The following is a 26,008-nucleotide window of genomic DNA, read 5'->3' as shown; positions in this document are numbered from 1 at the left end:
CCAAATTATAACGCTACCAACCATAGCCACAGGGAACATGCAGTAAGCCTTAGATAAATTCCGCCGCATCAAGCCCTTGGCCTGCTTGAATTTTTAAATAGCAAACAACTGTGTAGGCAAAACTAGGTTGCTGCCAGCTTCCCGACCTGGTTCGTTATCAGAGGCCGAGCTATCTCACTGATTTGTGTCACACCGTTCTCTCCACTTGATAGATAAGCAGTATTTAAATAAATCACTGTTTCTAAGGGTGGGTGGCAGCTCAAAATGCATCAGAGTTAGCTGGGAAGCTTTTCCAAGATATGTGGACCCAGGCCCTCAACTAGGAAATCCTGATTTAGCACAGCTGATGTGGGGCCCAAGAGCGTGGAGCAAAAGCATCCTCAAAACGATGCTCCCTGGACCACTGGTGAGGACGCTGCCTGTCATTTCATTTGCATCCATCTTGGGGGCATCAGATAATTTGTCATTATTATGTGTCACCAAGCCTACAGGTGATTTCCAGTGACAAATAACCTTGTCAGAATTAATGACAGGCTAGTTTAAACCTAGACAATGGAAACACTTTGATTGTCTCTTGGATCACCAAAGACTGTGAAACAGACTGTATCAGACTTTCCTCTGCAGCCAGCAAGGAAACTTCAATAGCAGTGGTCTGGGACCATTGGCACAGTATGAAACGTAAGTACTTAAAGGTGGGCAGTCCAGTTTTTCCTTTTAGACATGAGAAATCATATACACAGAGAGAGTTTTGTTCAGTTACATCAAGACTTGGGGCATATACAAGGTTCATATCTCCAGATTCCTTTCCACGACTTCCGTCAGGAAGGGAGAGTCCTCAGAGTGCTCCAAATGAGACCAAAGAGGAGGAAATATTCCCTATAACAATCTGCTGAATAGTGAGACCCCATGGATGGTAACTAGAAATGGGGTTCCTTCTTTTGAATGTCATGACAATAACAGGTTCCTGTGATATCTCCGTCTCTGAGACAGTTAACATCATAGTAAAAGATGGAAATACAAGCATTTGAATTAATTCAGCTGCTTTTATTCTTTAAAAATGCAATGTTAATTCTCACATTCAAATATCGTTGAAGAAATGTCACTTTCAAATATCGTTGTGACATATATGAAAATCCTCTAATCTGTCTTCCCTGGCTCATGCCTAAATAAAATCAACACTGGTTTTGGGAGGAGGGAGATTTTATGTGGAGATGTGACAGCCATTATACTGAGTATAATGAAGTCAGTGCAGTCCTAACTGCATTTCCAGCTGTGGTTTTATACCTAGGATGACTCCAAGTTCTTGCACTTCAGTGGCAACAGGACAGCAGCTTCCGTTGGTCGTGTGTCCTTGTCATAAATTGCTGGCTGCTCCACGTGGACCACCAGCAAAGAATTCCGCTTTGCTCCCTCATTCAGCAGATACTATTTAATGAGAGTCTAGTGTGTGCCCAGCTCTGGGCTGGGCACGCAGCAGATGTTCATAAATATTGTGTAGCATGCTCAAGTTACCATATCAGAGGTGGACAGGTAGCTCGTTGCTCCTTTAATAATCCACCAAGGTTGTCCTGAAGAGTTGCTGCTTCGTGCCTCTAACAAATCAAACTTGGAGGCGAATTGCCTATTTGTTTGTGAGTGTATTTCTCAGTGACAGCTGTTCTTATAAGGCCTTGGGAGCTGCTATTAATTTTGAGGAGTTAGAAATGCTTCCATCCAGTCAGCTGTGAGAATTATGGCAGCCCTTTGATGAGTTTTTATTATTTGCATTTCTCAAAATCTGGAGTGGCTGAAATTTACAACCACAAACCTGCACAGTGTGGATGTTTCAGAAGTTGCTGATTACCATGTAGGTGCATCTACTTGCAAAAGACAGGTTAGCGCGGCTTTGACCAATCAGAGTACCATATAGGATTTTTCCTTCCAATCTTTAAAAACTGGGTACTAGTTAGGTAGTGAAGAATTACATGAGTAACACAAATACCTAGTAAATGAGGAATGACAATAAAGTTCACTTTGTATCGGGTGATTACAGAAGTTAAATGTTATTATTAGTGAGGGTTCCATACTTTATTAGTTCTCAGTTTTCTTTCAGTGATTTATAATCCAGTTTTTTAATTGTTATACAATCATAAATAATAGGCAAGACTTTTTATTGCTCACTTTAATTTCTTTTCTATATGAGGGCTGTCATTATTTATATCCAATGGAATAACAATGCCATTTATCCAAACCTGTGCTGTCTGTTGCCTCTGAGACCACCTGGACTTACTATGGGGTCTGTCTAACCTAAAAAGTGAACTTGGCCAAGCGAGAAAGGCTGCTAATAGGAGCAACCATTTCCAATACATTTAGTTTATCTTCTTGATGGCAGCAGACTGGCTGACCTATCTTATTAAAGTAATCAACTTTGAAGTCAGGATTTAAGTGTGATGGTTCTTAAAAGATAATTTGGCTGCATCAGTTCACTGGGAATCAGGAAAGGAAAAACCAACTTGTAGATAGAAATTTCACTCTGAGATCATTAAGATCATTAAGAAATATTGCAAAGCAGCAGAGAATGCTGACTGTACTTCTAATATGCATAAAGCTAGCTAACTTGATGGATGAATGGATGGATACTCAATACTTTCATTTTCCCAAAGCCAAGATTCACAAATGGGTCTGTAAAATGCCTATGCTAGTTATACTAGTAAGCAACTACTTATTCTCTTATCTGACTCTATTGATAATTCTTCATGTAGATCAACTTAAAAATTAGAGGCTTGTTGGTTGAATGCTCAGAGTTAATAACTGGGGTTGTTAGACTTCACAGGCACTGAAAAGGAGAAAGAAAAATTTCATTGGAAATCAGTAGCCCCAAAGTTATTGATTATATTTTTCTAAAGACTTTTATTTTACTTCTTTTGTTTTTAGAATGTGTTTTATTTACTGATTTGCAGAATAAGCTTGACATTATGTTTCTCTAGGCCCCAAAGAAAGTGCTATTTTAATCCTTATTTGTTTCCTGTGTTTCATTCTGCATAATCAAATTTCAAAATTGTACAAAGTAGACCATAGGGCCATTATTAAATTTTTTTTCCAGTGTTCGCTAGGCCTATCGCGTCTCCCACAAATATCCAATTTATTTGACCTCAGTCATCATTTTTAATTTTAATGTACAATTTTCCCATAAGAGCTCAACTATCTTTGCATCATTTCTCACTCCTGCTGCAAAGATAATAGCAGTCGCAGGAAAAGGTATCATTTTAAGGGTTTTCTCATAGTGCATTCCCATTTGTGTCTGTCCTTTTTCTATTCGACAACCTCTTGAAAGTTAATGTTTTGTTATTATACTGGGCTCTAGTTTCCATCTACACATCTTTGCCTTGCTTCAAATAAGAATGCTATAAAGATTTTACAGGAAATAAGGTACATTCCTCAAAAGCAATATAGCTGAGATCATACATAAAATATCTTCATGGTATCTAAAGTGCTACTTCTGACTCAGTATAGAGAGTTTAGCCATCAGTACCTGAGTTACAGAATTTCAGAGCTGAAAGGAAACTTAAACATCTTAGTTCAAGTCCCTCATTTTAACAAATGACAAAACTAGAAAGGTTGTACTCCTTGTTCAAGATTGTACAACCATCTCTTTGCTGAGCTGAAATGTGTTCACATTTCAAGTCTCAGCTCAGCAAAGAGATGGTTATATAATCTTGAACAAGATTAAAATAAAAAGACATCGCCCAGCCGGTGTTGCTCAGTGGTTGAGCATAGACCCATGAACCAGGATGCCATGGTTCGATTCCCAGTCAGGGTACATGCCTGGGTTGTGGGCTCGATCCCCAGTAGGGGGCATGTAGGAGGCAGCCGATAAATGATTCTCTCTCATCCTTGATGTTTCTAGTTCTCTTTTTCTCTCTTCCTCCTCTCTGAAATCAATAAAATATATATATTTTTAAGTAAGTAAAACAAAATGAAAAGACATGGTATTAATTTTACTGTTTTATTAGATTTGTAAAAGAGCAATCACTTTTGATTATTTCTATAAAAATGGAACATGCTCATTTATAAAAATTACACATAATTCAAGAAGAAAGCAACAGATTACCCCAAATTGTTCTCTAATACAATCTATGTTACCATTTAATGGACATTATTGTAAGTTCTTAAGTGAATAGGCACAGATAAAAGGATAGATATGTGGATTGATAAAAAAATTATAAGAAGAAGAATAGAAAGAACGAAACAGCTTTATAATATGGTGTCCATTCTAGATACACCATTTTTCATTACAAACATATTTAATTTTACTTGAACATAACAGAAGTGGAAGAAAATACAGTAAAACTAAAGAAATTGCTGAACTTCAAATTAAATGTTCCTTCACCACAATCTATATCAAGATCTCTAAAATATATGAAAAAAGATTATAAAATATTAATGTTAGTAGCTAGTTTTCATTTTACAAATTATCAGTTGTGTTTTAATAAATGCCCAATTGACTCTCTTAACAGAGATAACATTAGCACACTTTACTTACTCCCATATCCCACATTTTTAAAATTATATTATTATTTTATTATTTTGATATTGTAAAGATATATAACATTCACATTCTTTTAGACATAGATTAGACATAATTCCATTTTAGTTGTGGGTTTAAATAGAGGCAGTATTTACGTTACCATAGTTTCTTCTCGAGATCTTTATATTGTGCTGCCTCTTGGTTGGTTTTGGTCCTCCAGGATGTTTTTGAAAAATGTACCTTGATGGTTTTACCTGCTTGAGAAGGTCTGTCTGTGGCCTGCATACTCAAAAGACACTGTGGTTAGATATTAATGTCTTTTAGTGTCATATTTTCTTTCCCTACGCACATTTCATTTTGCATTGTTAATTTCTCTACACTACATACTACATGTAATCTGTGTTCTTGTGTTCATTCTACGTGTGTTCCAATACTGTTTTTGTTTCTTCATGGTGTTTTTAGCAAGTTGAGGGGAGTGGCAGGGCAGGGATGGAGAGTGTGGTGGTAGCTAACTAATTTTTCTTTTTTCAATCAATTTTGTTTGTTTTAGAATAGTTGCAGATAGTATTATTGTGTTTTTCACCATGCCTTGTGATTTATGCTGGAAGCTGGACATGAGGTAATGGGGGAAAGGAATTGAGGTATTCTACCTATTAGGATATGGATGTTTGTGCCATTTGCTGTAGGTATGGTGTCAGAGGCTGAAATTTCCTCTAGTGCCCTTGTTTTGGTTTCCTCTGTTGTTTTGGGTTTTCTTAGAGACTGTTTTTTTACATTTTAATTTTTTAATTATAGTTTACATTCAGTATTATTTTGTATTAATTTCAGGTGCACAGTATAGTGATTACACAATCATGTACTTTACAAAGTGTTCCCCCTGATATTTCCAGTATCCACCTGGCACCGTGCATAGTTATTGCAATGTTATTGACTATATTTCCTATGCTGCACTGTACATCCCCATGATGATTTTGTAACTGCCGATTTGTACTTCTAAATCCCTTCACCTTTTCCACCTAGCCCACCAACCCCCTTCCCTTCTGGCGACCATTGGTCTGTTCTCTGTGTCTGTGAGTCTGTTTCCTAGAGATTTCTTCAATAGAGTCTGAGGCTTACTGTCCTTTTAGCTGTAGCCCCTGTTGTTTTACAGGAGCCCTAGTGATATGGTGGGGAGGTGTGCCGGCGGAGAGGTGCTCCATAGGCCTGTGATAGTATCCCAATCTTTTCCTGAGCCTGAGTGGGGCAGTGAACTTCCCCTGGCTCAGTTAGGCTTTGATAAACAAAGGTGGTTAGATTTTGGATAAAAGAGTTTCCCTTAAGGGCAGGCCTTGTTAAGGAAAACAGAATTCTGGGTGTGTTTTCAAGTGACTACTTTCTTCTCCTGCCAAACCTGAGGGGATTTTCTTCCCATCTTCACTGTCAGAGTCTGATGGGACTCCTGGAGGTGAAACTCATGAAAGCATGGAGACCACCCCAACTCCCTCCAATGCTCCTGTCCCCCCAGCTCTTACCTCTCATACTACTCTTCATTGAGCCTCCAGCAATTCACCCGTTATAGTTTAAAGTCTTTCTACCAATACTGGCTCCAACTTGGGCTTCTAGGCCTCTGAGCTGTGATTTTCTGTCTCTGCCTGTCTGCCTCTCCGATTTTGGGACAGTAGTTTGCCTCGTGGCCTCAATTCTCTGATGAGCTAGGAAGAGTTGTTGATTTTTAGTTTGTTCAGCGCTTTTTTTTTCTTTTTTCTTTTGTCATGACAGGAATAATGGCTTCTAAGCTCCTTAAATATCAGATCAGAGACCAGAAGTTCTCTTTGAATAGTTATAAATTTACAGAAAAAAAATGTGAAGTTCGCTCAGTGAGTTTTCTTATACCCCACATACAGTTTCCCCTATTGTTAACAACTGACATTAGTATAGTACATTTGTCACAATGATTGCTCCATTACTGGGAACTGATATTGATAACATTATTATTAACTTCGCCAGAAGGGAAGGGGGTTGGTGGGCTAGGTGCAAAAGGTGAAGGGATTAAGCATATTTTTAACTATATTATTAACTGTATTTTTTAGGATCCCACCCAGGATACCACATTACATTTAGTCATTATGTCTCCTTAGGCTTCTCTTGCCTGGGACAGTTTCTGATGCTTTCCTTGTTTTTGATGACTTTGACAGTTTTGAGAAGGGCTGGTCAGATGTTTGATGGAATGTCCCTGATTGGGACTTGTCTGTTGTGTTCCTCAGGGTTAGATTAGAGCTATAATCTAATCTAAAAACCAGAGAGGTAAATAAAGTGCCATTCTCATCACATCACATAAAGGATACATGTGCTGTCATATCAGTATAACTTATCACTGTCTACACTGACCTTGATCACCTGGCTCAGCTTTCTCTCCGGGAGATGTACTCGGTTTCCCCCCTTTCTATACTGTGCTCTTTGGAGGAAGTCACTGTGCACAGCACACATTTTAGTAATGGGGGAGGTATGTGCTACTTCCTTGAGGGTGAAGTGCCATAAATATTTTGGAATTTTTCTACAAGGGAGGCTTGTCTGTTTTTCCCCATTTCTTTATTTATTCAATTGTTTATCCAATCATTATGTTTTGGGTTATAAGCCATTATGATTATTTTTTTTAACTGACAGCTTGGCCATTAGGAACTCTTTCAGTTGTCACGTGTGTTCCTTCTAACACTCCCAAGTGCTTTTGGTTTGAGCCCCTCTTATTGCTGGCACCACAGATGCTTCAGCTTATTTTATACTAGAGACCCAGTGCACGAGATTCGTGTACTGGGGGAAGGGTGTCCCTCAGCAACCCCTCAAGGGATGTCCACTTGCTGGCTTAGGCCCGGTCGCCCCGCCTAAGCCGGCAGTCAGACATCCCTCTCGCAGTCTGGGGCTCCCGCCACCACCGCTGCGCACGCCATCAGTTGGGCTTGTAGCCGAGTGTCTGCCCCCTGGTGGTCAGAGCACATCATAGCAACTGTTCATTCTGCTGTTCAGTTGATTTGTATATTATGCTTTCATTATATAGGACTAGAGGCCCGGTGCACAAAAATTTTTGCATGGGGGGTCAAGGGGGGATCCCTCAGCCCGGCCTGTGCCCTCTCACAGTCTGGGACCCCTTGGGGAATGACCACCTGCTTACTTAGGCCTGCTCCTCTGGGGATTGGGCCTAAGAGGGATCAGACATCCCTCTGGCAGCCTGGCAGCCCTTGGGGGATGTCCACTTGCCAGCAGGGAGCAGACCTAAACTGCAGTCAGACATCCTTAGCGCTGCTGAGGAGGCGGGAGAGGCTACCACCACCATCACTGTACTGGCAGCCGTCAGCCTGGCTTGTGGCTGAGCAGAGCTCCTCCATGTGGGAGCTCACTGACCACCAGAGGGCAGCTCCTGCATTGAGCGTCTTCCCCCTGGTGGTCAGTGTGTGTCATAGTGACCAGTCATTCCCAGTCTTTCTGCTGTTAGGGTCAGTTTTCATATTACCCTTTTACTATATAGGATAGAGGCCTGGTGCACGGGTGGGGGCTGGCTGGCTTGCCCTGAAGGGTGTCCCGGATCAGGGTGGGGGTCCCACTTGGGTGCCTGGCCAGCCTGGGTGAGGGGCTGATGGCTGTTTGCAGCTGGTCACACCCCCTTCAGGGTGGGGGTCCCCACTGGGGTGCCTGGCCAGCCTGGATGAGGGGCTGAGGGCTGTTTTCAGGCTGGCCATGCCGGCAACAGAAGCTCCCAACCTCTCCTTTTTTTCTTTCTTTTTTTTTTCTGGGATTTATTTAACTTCTATAATTGGACTTTGTTGCTGCTCCAGCTCCGAGGCCAGGGCCTGCTGAAAGCAGGTATCTGGGGTTTGTTTAGCTTCTATAATTGCAACTTTGTTGCTTAGAGTGGAGCTCAGAGCCGGGCTCTGGCCGCCATCTTGGTTGGGTTAATTTGCATATCCTGCTGATTAGCCAATGGGATGCATAGCAGAGGTATGGTCAGTTACCATGTTTGTCTATTATTAGATTAGATGTTCCTTGTCCCAGTCCTAGAGTCAGCCATTTCTCTAAGCGCTAACTCACTTTTCTACCCCTTTTCCCCTGGTGCTCTCTTCTTTCAACCTGTGCATCACTTTTTTCTCTTGGCTTCTTTTTAGAGATGTTTTTTGTGGTTCCTATAAGACTCTGAATAATTTCTTGTCTGAATTATTTCTGGCTGTCTTTGACCAATCCTTGTGGTGTATGTTCTTTTCCTGCCTTTTACTTATGTTTCATTCATCTCTCCTCACCCCATCCTTTTTACTCAAGTTCCAGCTTTGGTTGCTTCTAATTATTTTTCATCTTTAAGTGAAGTGGACCAATTGTTGGGAGAAAACACCAGTGTATCATGGGGCCAAGGAAAGGATAGATACTGGGGTGGAGAAAGTCAGCAAGCTGCTACATGCCTCGACTTTTGCCAGAATTTTTCTGAAATTTTTCCACCCATTTTTTTTCTCTTCATTTTAAGACACATTCTAATTTTTTGGTGGTTGGAAGGGCTGTAGAACCGACCACATGAAGGCAAATACTCACCCTTTGGCCTTTTCTCCCTCTAACACTCTGAACTTGTCTGGGTTCTTCCTCCTACACCCTCCTTCCTCCTGCCTTTCTCTTAGCTCAGGTGTCCCCTGCATTGTCCTTGTCCCCAGATTTCATCCCTTTAATTACAGCTAGTGGAAGGTCTGAGAGTTTGCATGCTGAATGTGGTGAACAGCTCACGGTGCTGTGGTCTAGAGGTGAGGAGGGTGAGGCTCTCAGAAGCCCTCCATCTCGTCCCTCTCTTCGGTGCTTTCCCTTGGCACTACTTGGCAGTTTCCCAGTTTGGAGACAGTGTTTCCTTTGCTTTTCATCTCTTGTGTTGTTTTGGTGCTTTTGAAGGAGATGAAGGGAGCAAAGAAAGCTCCACCGTCTTTAACCAGAGCTCTTCCATCAAGTTTTTACAGTTTGGAGGAAGATTATTTTGTTGCAATCACACTTTTCAACATGGGATTCTCTCCACAAAAGTTGGAAAATATGGCACTTGCTCTTTATGAAAATGAAATGTCATTGAAAGAAAGAAAATTATTTTTCTCTCATTACTGAATCCAAGTATCTTGATAACTTTTATGTGAATCAGAAATATTTACCTCAGTCCCTTTAGAATTTACTTATTGTGAGGAATATAGAACTTCAGGAACATTAATTTTTAGAAATGTAGGGCACTGTATCTCCTTTGTCAGAGGTTACAAAGGAAATCAAAGAGGAGTCTATTTTCCACCCACAGATTTCGATTTACTGTCCTGACAATACTTCTCATGGAAATCCAATCTCCACCATCTGCTAGATTAAAAAATGAGGCCACAAAAGTGAAAATTTTTTAATAGAAAGAACTTGAGAACAAATGAAAATAACCAGGTAATATGCTTGATTTTCAAATTTCTGTTTAACTTGAGAGAAAGCAACCAAACAAATAAACAAAAGATGTTGATGTAAGTAGGGCCTGTGTGGAGAAGTCAGGGACAGTTCTGAATCACCCTCTCTGTGCGCCTCTTGTATTCTTAATTTGTTGGAAATAGTGCTTTTCAGACAGGAACACTTTAAGCAAAATGGAAGAGGGATTTTTTGTTTTGTTTTATTTTGTTTTTTACTTTCCAGGCACATTATTTGTCCTGACCAGTAGTTCTTCCAACCTTGGTAAATTGTCCATTTTTTAAAATAGTTTGACAGTTTAAATTATTCACAATGTAGAAATGAAACTTACAGAGGATTGCTTTGCTGTCTGTTATAAAATAAATGAAGCAGTTGCTTTGCACTGTGGAGAGAAAAAGTTTAGGCCTCTTTTCTCCGTCAGGTTTCCAAACTCTCCTGAGAATCTTTATAATATTACTGTTCCAAGAAGGGAGCAGCAGCTCCTGCCCTCTTTTCTCTATTCCAGGTCAAGACTCTGGTGGTCTTTTCTTTCTGGATGATGGACTGATTCTGATGGCCTAGCGTGACTACACATTCTATGTCAATAACTATTAGTCCCTAAATGGCTTCTTGTGCATTCCCAACTCCCAACTATTTCAATGTCATATATATCTTTAATTTAAGATGTTTTAATTTTTATTATTTTTGAGTGCTTTCTAAGAAATATTCTTTTAAACAAATACTGGCTTATTTATAAACCAACCGATGACCTATCAAATGATAATATTTACACTTGGCAGATAAAGCAGGTAGAAATGTACCTTTGTCATACTGGTTGCTTAAAAATGACAAAGTTTTATACACGGTTTAACCAGATGAAATTGCTGATATTCAGCCATTTTTAACTTACAAAATTGGAAATTTCATTCAGTTCAGCCTACAATCTTATAGATAGTAAGGTAGAACAGCACTGTCAAGAGTCTCTAAAAGGGGGAAATGGAGGTGGTTTCCATTCTGCCAGAACAGGAGAGTTGGATAGCTGTTTCTGATATAATCCTATCTAATAATAGACAAACATGGTAATTGACCATACCTTCACTACACATCCCATTGGCTAATCAGGGCGATATGCCAATTAACTGCTAACAAAGATGGCAGTTAACCGCCAACAAAGATGGCAGTTAATTTGCATATGTAGGCTCAATACTGGGAAGCGAAAGGGGAAGGATGGAAGAAACCGCCTGCTGCTGATGGTAATCAGAAACTCAGGCGTCAGGCAAGAGCCGGGTGGCAGGGCAAAAGCAGCCCCCAGCCCGAGATCGGAGAACCGGGGCTGCCTTTGCCCGCCCCCCCCCACCCCACCCCCGGCCAGTGATCCAAGAAGCCGGGCGGGGCAGAGAAGAGGCGGCCGCCAGCAGCCACCTCTTCCCTGCCCTCCCTCCCCCCCCCACCGGCCAAGTGTTCGGAGAAGTACCTGTATTTTTTTTTTTTTTCAAAGTACCTGTATTTTTAATAATTTCTTGACATGGTAAAAGAGTTTTATATTATGATCCAAGGGTGGTGGGGTGAGGAGAAAGAGCAGCAGAACAATCCAACAAACAAAAAGGGAAACAGAAATGCATGGTGGAAGGGATTTGAAGGGTGGGTAGGGGCATTGCCCAACTAAAATGCAATTGGTTTGTTACTGAGTACTATTCAGGGGAAGACAGCATCCTGACTCCTTCTCTATACAGCATATTGGGAGTAAAAATGATGCATCCAGGTGGAAATATGATTAGGGGTTGGAAGATAGACAGGGAAAGAAGAAGTCAGAAATAGACACTGAGAGAGTCACTGGCTGGCTGGCTACAAATACTGACTCTCCAGTAGTGATAGAATAAAAAAGTGGGGGATATCTCTGGAAGATTCAAGAGATAGGGGCAACTCTGCTATGGTTTTGACTTGCCCAGCAGATTTCCACATATACACATAACTGACTGCCCTCCCTAGAAGCACAGAAGAAGAAGAAGCCGCCAGAAGAAGAAGCCACCCACATTTGGTCCATGCGCCAGTGCCTGCGGCTGGCTGCAGCCCAGGAGACAGACAAGCCACCCGCCTGAGGTCCCAGGCTGCAGCCACCTGGAGAAGCTGTCAGCCCTGTGGTCCAGGGCGTCAGCGCCTGTGGCCAGGGAAGTAGGTTCCCTCTCCTCCTACTGCAGTCATTACTTCAATATTCCCCTTCTGAATTTTTCTCCTGTACTGCAACCCAACTCCACTTTTCATTGGAAGGATACGGAACAGAGAGAGCAGTGTTAAAAGCTTACATTCTTAAGCCAGTAAGGTTGGTACTTAAACATATAAATGGAAAACTAGAGTCCTTAAGGTAACAAAGGCTACAAAGGACAGGGACAGCGCATGACCTATTATATCCAGCAATCCATATGGGGACTGAAAACTTTGCAGTGATGACAATTAGTGAAGATTTGAATCACTAAAATAGTTGACAGGGACAATTCTTCCATCTTTGAAAATATCTACATCAAATCTGTTTAAATAGATTTTCATCTGCATAATATAACACATTCTGACAAGACCACCACCACCACCAATGTGGTCAGTGTTTTGCTGATAAATGTTTAATAACTGAAGGTCACCCCACCTCTGATTGCACAAATTTTTGTGCACCGGACTACTAGTTACTTTATAGGAGGCCATATTTCTTTTTCTGTGTTGCCTTGAGGTCTTGCCTTTCTACTTTAGTGTGTTGGTATCCTACCTCCACCGATAGGATGTGGACCCAGCAGCGTGCGTTTCTATCGTGAATCACATAGAACTTCTGCTCTCATTTTTTTTCTCCCTCCCTCCAGACCTCCAACCACATGTAAGGAAATCCACCATTCCCCTTCAGTTTTATTATGAGAGGGATAAGGTAATAGGAATAACTAATCTTAAATGTCCCAAGATGGACTTCTGAGAACCTGCCTCCAGACCCATCCCCTTTTCAGTCATTCCCACTGCTATTGCTGACCCTGTCACTTTGTAGGGTTCGGGTCCTCAGGGAAGTTCCATTGATAGCTCTTGTTGGAACTGTTGATCACTGCCTAGCAATGATGCATCATTTTTTGTTTATTTGTTTGTTTCACACACTTAAGGAGGGGTTACTTTCTTTTATCTGAATCCTAGATCCTAAGGGCTTCCATTAGAAAGGGCCCTTCCGTGTACTGTATACATCTTTTACAGCATTATTACAAAAAAACCTAGAGTTCTGATTCCTAGTCTGGTGTCTACCATCCTATCCGTGACTTTGAACCTTTCTAAGTCACTTGACTCTGGACCTGTGTTCACCTCTAAAGTTAGATGGTTGAATATTGGAGTACTGTGGTCATGTGCCTAAAAGTTATCTAAAGTTGCCCTTTTCTTCCTAAAATCTGAACAACGGTATTATACATAATTTATAAATAGTTATTTCACATTGGAGGGGGATATTAATAGCATAAAATATTAGCCTCCGTCTCAGGATGGACCACTGACTAGGAGGATATTTAAATGCTTGGTCCCTACCCAGTTCAGCTTCCCGAAGTCCTGTTAGTGTGCCATTTCTGATTGAGCATGCGAGTGACTACACATTTCCCCCGATAGAAACCACATCACCTCACCAGCCACATAAGAAAATGACAAAACAACCAACTGTGAAAGCACGCTTGCCAAGCTTTCAGCAACACTGCATTGGAGGGCTGGGGGCAGAGGGAACATTTGTACAAGTTGAAATTGAGTCTGGATGAAGCCCAAAGACTAGTTCAGCTCTGGTGTATCTGTCTTCTCCAACCTGCAACATACGGGGAGTGTGTTTATGTCAGTGAGGCCAGGGTTCCAGAAAACTCTGTTCCTTGAAGCCACATCACCAGTCCAGGGATGGGAAGAGGGTGTGAGAAAAGGTGGCATACTGCTTTCTTACCAGATCTCTAACAAATAATACTAGTAGCTAAAGCCCATTTGGCATTGCTTCAACTAAATCTTCACAGAAACCTGGTGAAGTTTAGTATTATTGTCTGCCTTTTTCTTCAGCAGAAAATAAATACTCAGGCTCAGAGAAACAGAGGTAGTTAGCTAGTTAGCAGTCAATCCAAGATTCAAACGGGGTCTGTTTTACCTCAGGATCCATAGTCTTTCACGTTACCTCCCACTGGTGTTAAAGTTGAATGTCAGGAACACAATTGCAGCATTGGTGAGAAAGGGTAGGAGGCGCTATAAACCACACTGCCCAAGGTTTCTCTGCTTTGGTAGAAAGAGCCCTAGAGTAAGAAGGAAACAAACACCTGCCTGACTTAAGGTAACATTAAAAGGGGACTATAATGTAATCAAAGATACTTTGAACAGAGTGAAAGGGAGAATTACTCTTAAGAAAAAGACAGATTGCTGAATAAAAAACGGGCAAGAGTTGAACAGACACTTCCCTAAAATGACCAACCAGTTGGTCAATGCGCATGTGAAAAGATGCTCGACATCTTTAGTCCTTAGAGCAAAGCAAATTGGAACCACCATAGAAATCACCGCATCCCCCCAGAGGTGCTAAGAGAAAAAAGACCACAGTGCCAAGTGTAGGGGGGGATATGGAGCAACTGGGTCTCTCAGTCACTGCTGGTGGGAGGTCCCTTAGTAAAATCGCTTTGGAAAACCACTTGATAATTTCAGATACAACCAAACATGTGCATGCCATGCGACCCAGCACTTTTACTCCTAAGGGTATATGTTCATTAGAAGACTTAAAGGAAATTATTTATAGTAGCACAATTCCTAATGGCTAAAACCTGGAAACTGACCAAAAGCCCAATAACAAGAGAGTGAACAAACAAATGGTGGAATATTCACAAGATGGATTACTATGCAACCACAGAATGAGCAAACTATGGCTACTCGTCACAACATGGATGGATCTCACACCCATGAGGTAGAGCGATGTAGGCAGTTCATGCTGTATGGTACTGATGCCGGAGAAATTAATGGGTTGATTTCACAGACAAGAGTTTGGAATGAGGTGGAGGTTCTTGGAGTGCTGGTGAAATAAGCATTTTCAGAAGCCCCCATAGAAGGATGGGATGTGGGAGATTTTATTGGTGTGGAGTTACATTTCTCAGCTTCCAAAGACCCTGCACCTTAAGCCAGTCCTGGAAAAAGTGCAGCTGGGAGTTCAGCAGAGCCAGAAACGGGCCAGTGCCCAGACCTTCCTGTCCATGTTGCAGCCAAGTGTGTGTGGTTCAGCATGCAGGCCCTACGCCATGTGGGCACAAGAGAGAGCATCCCCCAGCCACAGGAGTCCCAGGAGGGAGACGAGGGAGAGAGCTTCCATTGTTTGGAAGTTTACATATTCAGGTTTGGAAAACTTGCAGTGTCCATGCCCATCGTGGCCACTGACTTGCTTTCAGCTTTCAGGTGTGATTGACAGGAAGGCACCTTCCCAGGTCACTCAGACCTTTACTAGGCATGCGTTTTTCTGGTCTTCCCTTTCCTCCTTTCCTGTTAAATAATAACTAGGTTAATTTGATGGCATCATATACATGAAATTCAAAAATAGGTAAAACTAAATCAAGCTGTTGGAAATCAGTCAACCTTTGTAGAGGAAGGGAGCATGTAGGGGTTCCTGGGGTGCTAGGTATGTTCTGTTTCTCCATCAGTGTATTGAGATGTTGAAAATTCACCAAGTTGTTCGCATAGGATATGTGCATTTTGCTATATGTATATGCTACTTTAATACTAAATTTTTGAAGTACTGTATATATAAATGCTAGTTCTTAAGTTTTAACTCTAACTGTGGCAATATAAATTTCAACCAACTAGGGGATTTGCATATGTATAAAATAGGAATCTTATGGCATATTTTGGATCTATATTGTGGGAGAAAAGTTGTTAATTTTTTTTTTCTGTGTTGCTTCATTGGACTCTCAATTTATCTTAACCTCATAAGGTGAGGAAGGAAAGAAATGGTGAATTCCATGAACACCAACAGTTACGTTGCTTAGCCTTCATTCAACCAAAGCAATACTGACTAGTCAGATTTTTACCAGATTAAAGAGCTTTTCTTGTCTCAGAATCTAAAATAAAACCTATCTTTTTATTATGATTTTTATGCCATCAAGAAGAAAAGCATAAGGAAAATAACTATGAAATTATAAGACTTAGCTAAAATAAGTCCTGAACTTTATTCTTTAGAAAGCGAGGCAAAAAGATTCAAAGAGAAGTCCCCTTTTCACAGGGGCAGTCTTCATTTGCAGTCGTAGTTGAAAAAAAAGACAGCATGGAATGTTTGAGAACCCTTAGCAGTGGTCCAAGAACTATTGCACAAAATGTTCAGGTAGTGTGCAAGCTGAGTTTCCCAGTTCTCATCGCAACACAAAAATAATTGAATACTAGTATAATGGAAGGAAAAAAACACACAAATGTACATTTTAAAAATAAAACTGGTGAAACACTATCTGGCAAAGAGACTAATGTTGTCTGAGACAAAACATTGAGACTTATATCTGTCCTTCCTTGGAGTCCCCCTGGTCCTGCCTTCTCATCTGACTGCTGTGGAAGCTTGCCTCATCTGCTTAGGCCACACAGATGATTAGTGGCAAAGCAAGGCAGGGCCTCCCATCTTTTCACCCCATAATAGACATTCCAAGTGATAGGTTAATAATGGCCCAGAGATCACAAGTGTGATATTAATGCATCTCTTGTAAAATATGTATTTCAGCTTGCTACCCTTGAATTCCCTCCAAAGAAACTATTTGGAAACAAGGATGAACGTGTGATTGCTGAGAGACGGAGTCACTTAGAGGTAACAGAATGAAGCTTTTCCTTCTCTGTGTAGAAAATGTTCCCTCTGATTGACCAGTGAGCATTATTCCTGTTAAGCACAATTACCTTGTTCGTGAGTGTGAACGTGCTGCTTCATTGACACAGAAGATGGCAGCAGCAGATTATAAACTAATAATATCAGTTTATTTAAAACATAAGCCCTTGTCCCCCTATGGTCTAGCAGAACGTTTTTCTGGTTTTTAAGGAGATACTTGTATTGCAAGGGTTAGAAAGCAGGTTGTGGGTGAGAACTAAATATTCACTATAGACAGATGGTATGTAATACAAGTGAGGGTATGAAGTTTTCTGCAAAAAAAAACACACACAAAAAAAACAGCCCTGGAATTAATTAACTGAAGATAGTATTGCATCATTACTTTTTCAAGATAGTTGGAAGCAAAAAGACACATACCTATTTTAGTCATGGTTAGGTTTTGTTTGATTTATTTTAACTTAGTCTTTTGAGCCAGCTACATGTAGAACTTTGGTTCAAGACAACTTGTTTTCTGATGGTCTCACTGCCCATCCACACACTGGACGGCTTCATATGGTTTATATGGTATGTATTTCATTTCATGATAGAGTTGCTTACTTGCTTGGGACTGGATGCTAATGCACTGAGTGTGTGCTGAGGCATGGTCACAGGCAGTCCTAGGTCTTTGGCTACTCTCTTGTCCCTGTGAGCCATTGAGACAAGACAGTATAAGGTTACAAATAGCTCAGTACCATGTGTCCGCAAGCTGTCAGGGGGTGTCTTAAAGTCCCCTTTGCTACTTCCTTAAGAGGAATCATCATAAGACCTATTGCAGATAAACTCAAATAAGAGAAGGCCCAAGAGAGTCCTTTTGAACTGTAAAGTGCCACATAAAAATTAGGTATTATTCTCATTCCCAGTGGCAGCCAGTTTGAAATGGTCGCCCAGGGGGGTGTACCTGATGCCAGTGAGCCAAGGACTGGGGAAACTTCCAGAGGCTGCAGATTCCAGTGAGAGCGAATGGGGCGAGTGGGGAACATGGAGACCTTGAGGACTAGGAGACTGCAGTCCATGAGGGGCATTTTAGAGTTTTGAGATCCTCTATACTGAGCTGCTCTGAGAAAGGATGAGTTTCAGGGTGTGGCCATGCTCACAGGAGGTATTTGAGTTAAGCCATAGAGTTACACGTTTGAAGGGGTCCAGGAACTACTGAGGCTGAGCTCTGGGTGGGGCATTACAGGCTTCTGAAGTCATCCCATGAGGTGGCCTGACCCTATTATCCAACTGAAGAATTTGCCTTCCAGGGAACGATTATCATGGTGAGCCTGTTTGATCAAGTTCTCTTCAAGGTTTACTGTATCATCCAAGAAATTTAAAAGTAACAGTAGACCTAATGATGATTCCCCCTACCTAGCCCTTACCTGTCTCAGTGATCTAGACTTGTTTTTAGTGAACATAAGAAGAATGATGGCATATAAAACAAGTTTATAAACAACAGCAAAGAGACTGTCGTTCCTAGCTACTCGGGGCTCCATGAAATCCACATGGTTTCTGGCTGTGCCACAATAGCTTGGGCATTTTTTGTGCTGCACTTCTGTGAGCATAGCTTGCGGTGACTTTTCTCCTTCCATTCCACCTTCTGGAGTCAGAGCAAAGTTCAGGGCCGTCTTTTGTTCCTGATACCTCCTTTGTTCTCCTAGTAGCTCCTACTTAAATACTAAGCCATCAGCAGTTGATGGACAGAGTTCTATGTTAATGTCTCTACCGGTACAGGTCCCTCTGTAACCTGTAACTATTATTTACCTGTGGTATTAGCCTTTATCGAATGGATCTCACACCTCATAGAAATAGACACATTTTAAATTAAATGTATTTCATCTCACGTTGATAGTTAAACCTTAGCATATTATGTTTATTTTTTTAAAATATATTCTTATTGATTTCAGAGAGGAAGGGAGAGGGAGAGAGAGATAGAAATATCAATGATGAGAGAGAATCATTGATTAGCTGCCTACTGCATGCCCCCATTGGGGACCAAGCCCACAACCTGGGCATGTGCCCTGATTGGGAATTGAACTGTGACCTCCTGGTTCATAGGTAGATGCTCAACCACTGAGCCATACCAGCTGGGCTATGGTTATTTTTAAGGAGAAAGCATAATTCAGCTTCACTTTAATGGAAAATTGATCTGAAGTTCTTGGATTAATTTCCTGCTATTGTTATTTTCTTTTCTTTTTTGTAATCTAACATTGGAAATCGCCGTTTCAGTACATTTTTATGTGAAAATTAACAAAATTACTTTTCTTGAACTTCCTATTTGACTTAATTTATTGTATGTTTATTTATTTCCTACTATATGCTGAAGACAGTCCTTGGTGTTATATGAAATATAAATGAGACATTGCTTTTCCTCTAAGAACATATGTTTAAATTCCTAAATGATATTATCTAGAGGTTTAATACATAAACACGTACAGAAATGTGGATTTTATTAGGACACATTTGCACTGGTACAAGCAGTCTACGTAGTGTGCTCAAAAGGAATCACCTGGCAATTTTTAAAATCCAGAAGTGCAACGTTATAAGCCTCCTCACCTTGAGTCACCTGTATAAAGCAGTGTTTTAAGCAAGCATTCGGGTTTTTAATCTTCTTTACTATTAAAATATTTCCAAGATTTTGACCTTGTGTTTGAGCTTATCACCAAAAAGTATAAAATGTTTCCATATTAAAGACACACACCATGTTTGCACTTTTCAAGTTAAATAAATTAAATCTGTTAAAATAATGACTTGTAAAAATGATGGGTAGTAGCAGAACTTGCCACGTCATTAGATATTGTGGAGATTAATTTTCTTGCCTTAGAGAGAAGAATATTACTTGTATATGTGGCGTGGCAGAGGTGCTGGTAGCAGTGTGGGGACACAAGGCCTAGCCCTAGAGCATTGAACTATTGCACCATGAAAGGCAGGAGGAGTGAGAACATGATGTAAATGAAGGAGCACCGACTCGATTAACTGGCATCAGCTCCACCCAAAGTTATTGGGCCAACTTTATACCTGGAGCCAGTTATTCCAGAATCTGTCCTGTTATTGATTTACTTCTCATGCTCAGATCAAAGATTCATGCCATAGAGCCTTTGAAGCTTTCTAATGTGGTCGGATCTTCCTCTGGCTGCCAACATGGCCTGCTGAGCCATCCACTGCAAGTGTGCAGGTCACGGGCACATCCTGCCGCCGGCCAGTCAGAGGACCTTGACAGCCACACTCCCCAGGTGTAACAGCCTTTCTTGTAACCCAGACAACAGCCCAGAAGACAGAGGTCAGCAGATGAGGCTGTGGAGGTAACAGGAAAAGAATACATCAGACTCTGCCTCATGAGTTATTTTGAGCAGAAAGGTGCTTTTTACCGTATTTGGTGACAGATGCCATTACTATTAATTAGATGGAACCGTAAGAAACTATCAGTGCATGTCAAAATGGTGGCACACTGGCAATTTCATATGCTTCCACTTAATACTGCTACCATCTCACATTTACTAGGTGGTCCCTCAGTGCCAGGCATGAGCAAAACGTGTCATATAACATGTCATTTGCTCCTCCCAACTAGCTCCTGAGGTGAGTTGTATTATCTCCATTTTACAGGTGAGGAAATTAAGTCTTGGGGAGGGTAAAGAAGGTCGTATAGGTTGTAAGTGGCAAAGCCTCGGCTTGCAGAGCAAGCCCCTTCTCTTACTCATCAGCACACTCTAAGTGTGCAACGCAGTTGGGTCTTCCTGCAAAGGAATGCTCCTTCTTTTGAAAAAAACATCCTCTTCCAGCATTATCACCATTCACTGTTACCAGGAGCCACTGCCTGATTATTGATTCTTAAATACTGTTCATTCATTCAGCAACCATTGAGCACCTCTTCTGGGCCAAGCAGCATCTACTACTAGAACTGAAGAAACCAGAGCAGCACCACATCCTGTCTCCTACCTTTTAACTGGTTGTGGCTGAAGGGATGGCCTTTCATTACAGTCATATCATTTTTGTTTAAAGAAACATCTTTGTTATCATTGTTGATTTTTAAATATTCACTTCATGGCTCATTCGAGGTTTTGAATCTCAATTGCTTAGGGCTTTGTTTATTTTTAAAGCATATCTTTATGCTTGGTGTCACATTATTTCTATGCAAATTTATTTCCTATCTGAATTACTAACTAAAAAATTCCTAGGAAGTTTTCTTGAAAGTACTAGAACACACTGCAACCCTAGGCCACTTTTTTTTTTCTTTCCCATTTTCTTTTTTCTTTTTTAAAAAGTTTTTTATTGATTTTTTTAAAGAAAGAGGGATAGAGAGATGTAAACATCAACAAGAGAGAAACATTAATTGGCTGCCTCCTGCATGCCCCTACTAGTGATTGAGCCCAAAACCTGGGCATGTGCCCAGGAATTGAACCAGGGACCTCTCAGTTCATGGGTTAACATTCAGCCATTGAGCCACACTGGCCAGGCTTCTTTTCCATTTTCATCTCATGAGCTAAAGCATTGTTAAAAATGGTAAAAAGTGATGTGATAGCCAAGAGTTTGGGCCTTGGAGCAGAGCATTCTGGTTTTGAATTCTGTTTCTGCTCCTTTGTAATTATTTACTGTCTCTGCTTCAGTTTCCTTACTTGTAAAATGAGCATCAGTTATACCACCACCTTCTAGAGTTGACCTGAGTTTTCCATGAGATCAGGTGCATAATATGGAATCTGGTACAGAGAAAATCACTCAAAAATGGTAGGTGGTAAGGTGGTGATAGTGAAGACGTGGGAGTAATGGGGTTGATGACAATAGTGAGGGAGCTTCATGAGCCAAGGAAGAGTGAGGGCACCACCCACCAGCCACACAAAGTGTAACAATGCGTTTCTCAGTTGGGCATATCAGTTTTGGGGGGCAAAGACATAACACATGAGTATTCTTATTCATGGTGACTTCTGGAAGATACCAGGAATCTCTTGTTCTAAGACCAGCCTTTAGTCAACCTGTAAAACTAGAATCTGAAAAGTAGAAACGCTTCCTGGCAGTTTTAGCAAGGTTGAGCTTTTGTTCATGGTAACAAAGATCAGAGGCACAGGATCGTCATGAAGTGAGCATAATTTCTCCGCATTTACGATTCACAGCCTGTTCATTCTCTGCACGTATCCCAGGTCATTGACTGCAAGACTGTCTACTATGGAGCCCCCAACTCCCCTGGGGAAAAATAGAAACATGGCAATGGCTTTCAGCAAAGACCCCCCATAAATACACCGTTTTTAAAGAGTGTTAGGTTTATTGACTCACGGGACTAAGGGAGAACCACATACCATGGGAAGCATAGGGACATCTCAGTAAGAAGGTCTTACAAAAAGTTATGATAGGATTTGGGCTTGTTTTAGTGATGTTGGGAAGAGTGCAAGGAAGTGGGGCTTTGTTCTGGACTGGCTGTTTGGCTAATTCTGAGGCTGAGTGTTTTAATAATTCTTATATAGAAGGCAAAAAGAATAGAGTGAGGTTAAAACTATGATTCATTTTTAAAGAGTAGCAGTCACATAGTCAGGATATAGAGATATTTGATTATATTCATTGTTTGTTCAGTGTTCATGTTTTGTCTGTGTTCAGATTTGATTATCCTGTGGTCTTTTTTATTTTTTGTGGGTTTTTTTTGTTTGTTTTTATCATGCTTCTTTGAAATCGTTTAAGGATGCAGGAGGACACTGTGGCTGAGGTGGGAGCACCAGTGAAGCCCTGGCTGCTCTTTTTCCCTTTTCTTACAATAAAGGGATGCCCAGCATCTATAGATATCATTCTTTATCATGGGAACAATGAAAAAAATGAAATGAAGAGTTGTTTTCAAAATAAAGTATCGATAGTTCAAATGCCTCATCTAACAAATGCAGGTATTAGTAGAGGGTGTCAGTGTTGACATATCTCTACCACCCACCCCCACCCCACAGCCAGAGGTCATTTTCCTGGCTTGGGTGCCTGTAACACGTACAGTCTAGCTTTTCTGATTAACAAGTGTCTCATTCTACTTTAGTTTTATATCATTTTCAAACCTTAAATTTCCAACAATAGAATCATTTGATTTAGACATTTTATAAGTTGAGCCCTTTCAGTTTCAAAGTTAATTTCAGGAAGTAAAAACCTTTGCGTTTTTTCATTCATTTGGCTGTATGAAAGATATCTAGCAATTCTATGCTTAATTTAACATCGTATCTACTCTCTGCTGATATTACAAAATGCGTAATGGTAGAACCATTAGCAAACAGTCAGAGCTTCAAGAAATACTTCACAGAAAGAAGCCAACATTTACTTCCTCATTTATGACCCCCCCTCCCCCCCCCCCCCCCCGTTATCTGGTTATTTATCTTAGCAGGGATCACTCCATAATCACCAGTGTCAGTAGCAAAGCACTTGCTAAAGAAGTCATGTGACTGCAGGTAAGTTAGAGAAGACTGAACTGTAATTTGGGGGCTGTCCCATCTCATTGCTTCATGGAGTCAGAGGGGCTGAAAATGCTGTGATCCCCAGGCTAACATTGGGAAGGAGACAGGAAACTCGGTATAGGACTGGACCAATGTGGAAGGTTCTAGAGTGAGACCTGAGTGTGAACCCCGCTCTATGATACACCAGTGTATGTGTCACCTTAGCAAGTTGCTTCCCTCCCTAAACTTCAGCTCTTTACTTATTAAATGACAGAAATAATACCTACTGTGTACAGTTGTTGGAATTACATGAGAAACCATACATACTATACTGGAGTATACTTTTAAAATTAAACATTTAAAGTCCTAATTAATGCAGTAAGACAAGAAGAAGAAATAAAAGGTATACTGATTGATAAGGAAGAATTAAAACTGTCTTGTTTGCAGGTTACATGATTGTCTATATAGAAAATGTAAAATAATTGACCAAAAACCTTCCTAGAACTCAAGATCGCAGGGCACAAGGTTATAATCACTTTCTTACATAACAGCTAGAGGCCCAGTGCATGAAATTTGTATACGGGGGAGTGGGGGAGGTCCCTCAGCCCAGCCTACACCCTCTCCAGTCCAGGACCACTCAGGGATGTCCAACTGCTGGTTCAGGAATCGGGCCTAAACCAGCAGTCAGACATTCCTCTCACAATCCGGGACTGCTGGTTCCTAACCACTCACCTACCTGCCTGCCTGATGCCCCTAACTGCTCCCCTGCCTGCCTGATCCCACCTAACCACCTCTGCTGGCCTGCCAGATTGCCCCTAACTGCTCCCCTGCCAGCCTGATCGCCCCTAACTGCTATTCCCTGCTGGCCTGATTGCCCTAACTGCTCTCCCCTGCCAGCCTGATCCCCCTAACTGCTCTCCCCTGCTGGCCTGATCCCCCTAACCATCTCTGCCTCAGCCCTGCCACCGTGGCTTTGTCCGGAAGGACACCTGGAAAATCATCTGGAAGATGTTCAGTCTAATTAGCATAGTACCCTTTTATTAGTATAGATAACAAACAAGTGGAATTTGAAATGAAAAGAACACTACAGTCTAATATTAGCACCCTCAAAAATAAGTAAAATCTAATAAAATATGTATAAGCTCTATATAAGGCAAACTATAAACTATTGAAAAAAAAGAACTAAGTAAATTAACAGATATTACATATTCATGGATAGGAAGACTTAATATTGTCAAGATGACAGCTCTTCCCAACTTGATCTGTAGATTCATTACAATTTCAATAACAATCCCAGCAGATTATTTTATGAATATGGGCAAGCTAAACTTTATACAGAAAGTCAAAAGACCCAGAATAATCAAGAATACTGAAGGAGAAGAACAAAGTTGGAGAACTGGCACTACCCAATTTTAAGACTTATTGTAAAGCCACAGTAATCTAGACAGTGTGTTATTGTCCAACAAACAGACAAATCAATGGAACAAAATAGGGAGCCCACAAATAGACCCACATGAATATAGTCATCTGATCTTTGACAGAGGAGCAAAGGCAATACAATGGAGCAAAGATAATCTTTTCAATAAATGGTGCTAGAAGAAGAAAAGGATTTAGACTTAGACCTTACTCACTTCACAAAAAGGAACTCAAAATGCATCATAGACCTAAATGTAAACACAAAACTATAAAACTGGAAGATAACATAGGAGAAAACCTAGATGACCTTGGGTATGGTGATGACTTTTTAGATATAACATTAAAGGTAGGACCCATGAAAGAGGTAATTGATAAGCTTGACAACTAAAATTGAAAATTTCTGCTCTACAAAAGACAATGACGAGAGAATGAGAAGACCAACCACAATCTGGGGAAACCATATTTGCAAAAGACACATCTGATAAATGACTCTTATCCAGAATGTGCAATGAACTCTAAAACCTCAAAACTAAGAAAATTAAAAAACCCAATTTAAAAATGGGCAGAAGACCCAAACAGACACATTACCAAAGAAGATACACAGATGACAAATAAGCATACAAAAGGATACTCATCAACTTCATATGTCATTAGGGAACTTCTAATTGAAATAACAGTGAAATACCTCGCCACACCTATTAGAACAGCCAAATCCAAAATTCTAAGGTCATCGAATGCTGGTGAGGATATATAACAACAGGAACGCTCATTCATTGCCGGTGGGAATTCAAAGTGATTTGGAAGACAGTTTGGAAGTTTTTATAAAGCTAAACACACTTTACCATACTCCTTGTTATTTACCCAAGTGAATTGAAAAATGATGTCCACACAAAAACCTACACATATAAACTATAGACTTTGGGTGATATGATGTGTCAGTGTCCGTTCACTGATTATAACAAATGCAACACTGTGGTGTGGAATGTTAATGAAGGTAGGGCTGTATGTAGAAAAATCCCTGTACCTCCCTCTCAATTTTTTTGTGAGTCTATAACTTCTCTTAAAAATAGTATAAATATGCCCAGCTGCTGTGGCTTAGTGGTTGAGCGGCGATCTATGGACCAGGGCCAGGGCACATGTCCAGGTTGCGGGCTGGATCCCTAGTGTAGGGTGTGCAGGAGGCAGCCAATCAGTGATTCTCTCTCATCATTGATGTTTCTAACGCTCCCTCTCCCTTCCTCCTGAAATCAATAAAAATATAATTTTTTTAAAAAAAAATTTAAAATAGTATAAATATAATTTAAAAGTAAGCCATCATGCAATCATCATCTATAATAATAAAAGGGTAACATGCTAATTAGACCAGATGTCCTTCCGGACGTCATTCCAGTGAAGCCCGGGTCCCTGGTGCCTGCCGGCGGCCACAAGAGGGAAGCTCAGGTCCCAGGTGCTGGAGGGAAGCCA

At 40.9% G+C, this 26,008-nt stretch overlaps 1 protein-coding gene across 3 annotated transcripts in view; it reads left to right on the top strand.

The window, feature by feature from the left end:
• KIF16B (kinesin family member 16B) overlaps positions 1 to 26,008 on the top strand; it is a 278,501-nt gene that overhangs the window by 229,724 nt on the left and 22,769 nt on the right. For 2 of the 3 annotated variants that reach the window (XM_036321857.1, XM_036321854.1), the window contains one exon: positions 16,623 to 16,706. The exons of the other annotated variant lie outside the window; for it this stretch is intronic. In XM_036321857.1, coding sequence (XP_036177750.1) covers positions 16,623 to 16,706 — 84 coding nt within the window. The remainder of the gene's footprint in view (positions 1 to 16,622; positions 16,707 to 26,008) is intronic. 3 annotated transcript variants of the gene reach the window in all.

Source organism: Myotis myotis, unplaced genomic scaffold (assembly GCF_014108235.1).
Source record: "Myotis myotis isolate mMyoMyo1 unplaced genomic scaffold, mMyoMyo1.p scaffold_m19_p_9, whole genome shotgun sequence".
Lineage (NCBI taxonomy): Eukaryota > Metazoa > Chordata > Mammalia > Chiroptera > Vespertilionidae > Myotis > Myotis myotis.
The sequence above is the reverse complement of the archived record's forward strand: the minus strand, read 5'-3'. Positions and strand labels throughout refer to the sequence as shown.